This window comes from Sphaerodactylus townsendi, linkage group LG05, assembly GCF_021028975.2.
Source record: "Sphaerodactylus townsendi isolate TG3544 linkage group LG05, MPM_Stown_v2.3, whole genome shotgun sequence".
Classification (NCBI taxonomy): domain Eukaryota; kingdom Metazoa; phylum Chordata; class Lepidosauria; order Squamata; family Sphaerodactylidae; genus Sphaerodactylus; species Sphaerodactylus townsendi.
Genome location: NC_059429.1, coordinates 74910614 through 74917403, shown reverse-complemented (window position 1 = coordinate 74917403; position 6790 = coordinate 74910614). Strand labels below are relative to the sequence as shown.

General features: G+C 51.1%; 1 protein-coding gene across 1 annotated transcript; it reads right to left on the bottom strand.

Moving 5' to 3' along the window:
• Positions 1-369: 369 nt before the first annotated feature.
• Positions 370-6423, bottom strand: KLF18 (Kruppel like factor 18). Its single transcript, XM_048495721.1, has 3 exons — positions 6207-6423; positions 3718-4678; positions 370-2995 (listed from the first exon to the last, which is right to left on the bottom strand). The coding sequence occupies exons 1-3, from the start codon at positions 6300-6302 to the stop codon at positions 2820-2822; spliced, it is 1233 nt and encodes a 410-aa protein (XP_048351678.1). The 5' UTR covers positions 6303-6423; the 3' UTR covers positions 370-2819.
• Positions 6424-6790: the final 367 nt, after the last annotated feature.

The window sequence follows — 6790 nt, the reverse complement described above, 5'->3', positions numbered from 1 at the left end:
TTTGAACAGAAATGCAGGATATGAATGAAATGCACCCAATTGAAGCTAGCACCATTTCTACGTTTTTCTTTATATCCATTTAGACCGGAAATCAATATCAGCTAGCCCAGGCTAGCCTGACCTCATCAGATTTTGGAAGCTCAGCCAAGTCGCCCATGGTTTGCACTTGGAAGAGAGCCCACCAAGAAAAAGGTCAAGGGTTGCTACGAACGCAGGTGGTAAACCCATGGGGTTGTCAGCTTCAATGTGATGGCATCTTCCACCACCACCACCACCACCAGACAGATACTACGCAGGATACAGCAAGCCTCACTTCAACCCATCCTGATTTGCAGAGTCTGCCCTTTTCAAACAGGAAAGCTAGAAACAAACTTTTAAAATTTCATTTATTTGTTTTAAATTGGATCAACAACATCTCAAAAGGTATGCATATAGAGAACTAACATTTCTCATGGGAGATATCCGGGTGGCCCAAGCAAAGAAATGTTAATTAACAATATATACAAGACTGGTGCAGTGCACATACCAAAGCTGAGGCCATTCACTGACAGACCCAAGCTGTAAAAGAGAATTTTAAAAACATTACAGAATTTATTTTTAAAAGAATTACAACTTGCTTTGCATAAGCTACATATCGAGAGGGTCCTTTTCTCTTCAGGAAGAAAGTTTTCAAGTATAGAAGAAACGGACGAAAATGCCCTTTATAAAAAAATAACTCAAAAGCTGCCTAGGAGAAATTGCAGCTGCAGCAGTACCTGGCTTAGTGATTGTCTTTGGAGAAGACACAACAACCACAGAAAGACTCACATACGGAGACTCAAATTATTTCACATAACTCATTGCCTTGGGAGGCTGGAATGGATGCCTAGCCCCATCCCTCCCCCAACCCATTCAATTGTCAGGTCCTAACATACAGCTTTATTCAATGTTACTGATCATTTACACTTTTCATCAGATTAAAAAAATTGCAGTTCAGACAACTCACTATCTGTGGAAGACTATATCTGGAGTCTTCTGGAGCATAAAAGCAAGAGTTCATATAACACCAACTGACTGAAAGAACAGAGCCAGGCACAGTTCTCTCTCTCTCAAAAAAAAATCACCACTTAAAGATTCCTGAAACTTTGGAAGGTCCTGGAGATTCCCTGTTCTTCAGATCTGATAGGATGGATCTTTCCCCTAAACAGAGACAACAGGGTTTTTAAAAATTACATGTATATTAAGTAGCACCTTGAGGTATTGCAATTAAACAAATGCAGTCAACTGATTAAAAAATAAAAACAGTTAATCAGCTACAACTGCCATCCTTGACACACTTATTTGGGGTAGGTCCCTCAGAATTAGGAGCCATGTGGCGTAGTGGTTAAGTGCTTGCACTGCCACTCACACAGTCAGGAGTTTGAGCCCCCTGTGGGTCAGATATCCTGGCAGCTGGCTCATGGTCAACTCAGCCATCCATCCATTTGGCTTGCCTATAAAATCACTGCTCGCAGTGGTACCCCAGGGTTGAACACGACTGAAGGGGAAACTTTACCTTTTTTACCCTCAGAATTCAGTGCCAGTGGCTTCCTTATGAATAATTGCACATAGGTGTACACTGCATAAGAATCCCAAGTGGCTGGCACCCCAGCAACTGGATTCTATTTTACTTCTATAAGGCAAATTTGCAAGGCTTTTGCTGCAAACATGACAGCACAGAACTCTTTGTTACTTCCCAAATTAATCACAGGGTACGAAGGAATTCTTTAATCCTGGTTTTGCACCATCTCTAAATAGGAAAAAAACTCCAGAGTTGTGTTGTGCCTGAGTAAATATGCTTAGGACTGAGCTGTAGGATATTGGTCATTGGATCCTTTGACTCCTACATCCCATCAACAGAAGTTGATCTTTGTTCATGTTTTGGTCATACAGCCTCTCTCACAAATAAGACAGTCTGTGGTATCATTCCAAATTCAACCTACAGGTCGTTAGCAAAATTTTGGCAAATGGGAACAGAATACTATCAATCAACAGTTCAATAAAACATATCAAATATCATGTCATAATTAAAATGTTAAGTAACCTCAAATATTTTTCTTTGAATCTCCATTCCCACAGTGCGTTAATTGGGATGCAGAAACCAGAGTTTAATGCACACAATCCACTTCAGGTCCAACACTAAGTACAAGTCACTGACTCTTTCGTGTTGGGCCCTTTATCTTTGAAGGCCAAATAAGTGTTTAGTTTCGCTGCAACCAAAAGTGTTGCAACATAAGATAAACCAATGTATTGGGGCCTGAGCCTTTGTAGGACAAAGCCTACTTGGTCTGTGGTACATTTCCATCAAGGATATCAAATTCAAAGATAATTGAAGTTGCAGCCTTTGTACATTACAAGAGAAGATCGATATAGGGTAAAAAATACAAAAGTTAAAATCTTACAAACAGCTCAAGACAGTCAACATCATGTGTACACTATGGCTGTATGCAGACTGAAGCTTTGGAAGGGGGCAGTAGAGACATACTACCACCCTCATACTTACTCACACAAAGTCTTCAGTGCTGTTTTCCATATACCCTTGGGCCTTGATACAGCCAGATTTGTGTAACTATTTACTCTTAAATATGTAAACTTTCCCATATTGCTATGGAAGAGCTATGTGGGTTTCTTCTTTAAATATTAAATGTTTCACTAATATATACATAAATCAGCTACTCCAATAAGAAAATATTCCATGCCTTCATAAATATAGAGTTCTCAGTCTCTTTGCATTCCCTCCCATCCCTCTCTTCTCCAACCCAAGAGCATCCCTCCCCTGTGACCTTGGAAACGAGCAAGTTTCACATATGCCTCTTCATGTGCAGAGCCAGATGATCCGATCGGGAAAAGGCACGGTCACAGAGATGACACTGGAAGGGCCGGTGGCCAGTATGTTTCCGATAATGGCGGGTGAGTTCATCAGATCTTGCAAATTTCCAACCACAGCCTTCCCAGTTGCAGTGATAAGGCTTCTCACCTGGCAAAGAAAAGAGTGAACTTGGCATGACAAAAACTATTGCAAATTCTCTCAGAGCCCCAACCACTAGACTACCCACTTTAAAAGATGCACTCTCTCCATTACCCTCTCCCTAATGAGATCTGCCCTCACCTATTTGCGCTGAAATGGCTCCAGGAACAACCAAGTTAACATCACCAGATCTGGTCTTATGAGAAAGCATCCAACTCATACAGCAAAATTAATAAAGAGCTGCGTCCTCTCAACTGACACATTCATCCCTGCCCCCAACTTGCATGAGTAAAACCCCCTCAAGATGCAGACTACATATGGCCACCCTAGCAAGAGGTTCTGAAGGCATGTTATTAAGCAGAGGTGGATAGCCATTGACTTTCTCTCCAAAGTCATCCTTGGTGGTCTCCCAACCAAGTAGCTTCCAGTTCTGATGAGATCCAGCTATACTATACCAGTTGTCCATGTCTAGTAACATCTTAATCACCAATATCAACCACACAGCAACCCTATCGATAGTAAAATTCCTATTGGTAGCAACTACTCTGCATCTACAGGCCTTGCCCCGGAGAGTGTCCTTTACCTTTTTGGACACGCCTGAAAATCTCTCTGCGTTTCTCCCGACTTAACTCTTTCTCGCCTTTTGATAAGGCGAGTCCCCTCCCCTTTCCCACGAAGGGGGCCTCATGTACGCACACCCTCCCCCCATTCCTCCGGGTTGCCGCTCTTACCGGTGTGCGTCCGCATGTGCGCCTTGAGGTGGGAGCTCTTGGTGTAGGTCTTGCCGCAGCCCGGGTACTCGCAGTTGTGGGTGGCGGTGCGCTTCCGAGCCCAGGACCGCCGCCCCCTCTTGGCCTTGCCGCCCTCGGCAGCGACCGGGGCAAAGTAATCCAAGACAGGCGAGTTGGGCGGGGTGACGAGCAGCCCGTGCAGGCCCTGGTGGTGGTGCGCGCCCAGGGGCTCCCTGAAGACGCTGAAGTGTCCATGGAACTGGGGCTGCACCGGCCCGTTGAAGTGAGGCGGGAAGGGGGGCGGAGGCCGCGCGAACGTCGGCGGGGCCCCCAGGTGCGCGTGCACGGCGTCGCCCACCCCCGGCGCCACCAGCTCGGCGGGAAAGGGGGCCAGAGGCGCCGCCTGGTGGTGGTGGTGCTGCTGCTGCTGCTGCTGGTGGTGGTGGTGGAGCTGGCCCATGGGCTGCATGGGCGGGGGCTTGTGGTCCAGGCACTCCGCGGGGCCACGCAGCATGCAGGCGTGCCCGTCCCCCGGCTCTTGCTTGACGCGCAGGTGCTCCAGGGGCAGGGCCCGCGACGGGCCGGCGGCCTGCGGGTGGCCCAAGCCCGGGGCGCGGAGCTCCGTGTACTCGCGCGGCGGGAGGTCGCAGGGGCCCGGCCGCCCCGCCTGCTGCTGCTGTTGTATGTCCGCCGTAAAGAGCTCAGCCATGTAGCTGTGGCCGCCGGGGCTGGGCGCGTAGGGCGCCGCGAACTTGCCGGGCGGCTGGTAGCTGGAGCCGTCGCTGTCGTAGGTGGTGCCGCAGCTCTCGGGAGTGTCGGGCAAGGGGTAGTTAGGGTGGGGGGCCGCGACCCCGCCGGGCTGCCCGTTAGCGGTGTGAGCCAGGATAAAGTCCAGGTCGATGAAATGGCCCAGCTCCTCGGCTTCCCTCTTGACGGCCTCCACGTGAGGAGCTCGGAGCCTCTGCAGGGAGAAGAGGAGCGGGTCAGGACGCGGGACCGGTTGGCGGAGCCGGCGCGCTCCACTGGGGCAGCCCAATCCCCGACCTGTTGCTAGCACCCCCAAACCTGAAGAACTGGTTCCGCGCGCCTCTCGACGGGCAGGGCGCGCCCGGCCTTCAAATGCTTGCCTACCCCCAGCCTCTTCTCTAATTTAGGGGCCGCAGCGTCGGCTAGAGGGAGGGGACCGGGAAAAGATTCTCTCGGGGCACTGCGCCGGCCTACCCCCCCCCCCCTCCGTAATTTCATAACTTCGGGGATCCGGCAGTCACTCCAGCCTCCCACTCCGCTCGGCTGTGGGCAAAGCCCCTCACACCGCCCTGAGTGGAGAAACTCCGAGGCCGGATCCCAAACACTCCCCCCTCCCCGTCAACTTCAGCTTTGCGCGGCTGCCCAAGAGGGCGTCCCTTCGAAGCCCGCACAAGGATCCCCGCGATTCACGCTCAACCTGAAGAGAACCGCGGCGGGGGCGGGCGAATGACTCGTCGTGCCAGAGTCCAACAACTCTCAGAAAGTGCAACTGGGCACGGGGCAGAGAGAGAATAAATTCAGTTCCCTTGCTTAGGATCGCCCCCCCGCCCTCCGGCAGCCCCGTCTGTCCGCGGTCCAGATTCAACGCCGTCCAACCCCGCGCTCAAACCTGCCACTTTCCCAAGCAGCTTTTTATTTAAAACATGGATCCTGGTGCCCGAAATTGGTTTTTGCAATGCGCAGTTCCAGATCTTCGGTTGAAGATCGGAATGCAACACTGAACAAGCAGCAAACTTGTGTGCCGAGAATTTCGAATCAGCTTGATTCCCTCAACAGCCCCCCCCCCCCGCCCCCGATCAAGCCAGCAGGAGGAGATCTTATGCACCCTTACTTGGGAAAAGTCACTGAAAGCGGCAGGAGTTTTTTGTAAGCATGGATAGGGTTCGGCCGAATTGTTTTTACATGTTTTACAACTGAATTTTAATGTGACACCTGTAAGAGGCTCCCCTTCACAATTGCAGTACATTTTAGAACTGAAAAGTAACTACTGCTGTTCTATTTGGGTCTTTGAAATTTTATGAGCCCCGGGACTGACCCCAGCTCAGGCAGAACAGGCATTGGAGTATTTCCAAGAGGCGCAGCCCTTTCCAGCCAAGACCATCGAAAGCCACAGTGCTGCCCCGTCGGAGTGGGAAGACCCACCCAGGCCGACTGTGTCGCGATGCTATGAATCGTCACTAGCTCGCAGCCGAACTACCTCACAGAGTTGTTGCGATGGGGGGGCACGCGCATAGCGTCCCGAACTCCCTGAGGCCAAAATTAAACGCAGTCAGCCAGATGTAACCCTCCTGTTCTGAAGCCCCTCCGCGGCTCCAGATTAGCCCTTCCCAAGCTGCTCTTAAGGTGTGGGGGGGATGGGCCCTCTATCTCGAACAGCCCCTGGCCAAATTTCCCCCGCCCTCCACGTAGAGGGGCAGCAGACAAGCAAACGACCCCCGACATCCTCCGGCCCGGCGTCTCACCTGGAGCATTTGAGGGGGCTGCCTCTCTTCCACCGGCACTAAGCCGGCAAAGGTGGAAATGGAGGGCAAGACGGCGTCCTCCACGGCTACGCTCATCTCGCACGCGGGCTCGAGCGGGACAGAGCTCGGAACCGGCCCCGCTCCCGGGAACTCCCCTCCAGGCACCGAACGAGGAGGAGCGCCGGCGCCGTCCCCGAGCAGCAAAAGTTCCTTCCAGTTCAGCAACCAAATCAGCTGAGCAGGAGCTTTCGAAACTGTTAAGAGCCGTCCTACGCTCTAATTGGCTGAGGGAAACTTTATATATTCATGAGCCTCTTCCTCCGATTTGGTTACGAAAGGAACAGCCACGCCCACCCCGACACAATTTAAGACCTTCACCAAAGAAAGTGGAAAGGAAGGAAACGCGGGTAAATGGATCGGCAATCTAATCGTGCAGTGTGCAAATTACGTGCGGAGCAAAAGCGGGGTTACTTACTGCTCCCCATTAGCTCATGAAGCAGAAAGGAGCAGTAGACTGCCAGTGGGAGTGAGTGAGATTGGTCCTTGGGTCCAGAGAACGAAAGGGCTTGTTTTAAATTACTGTA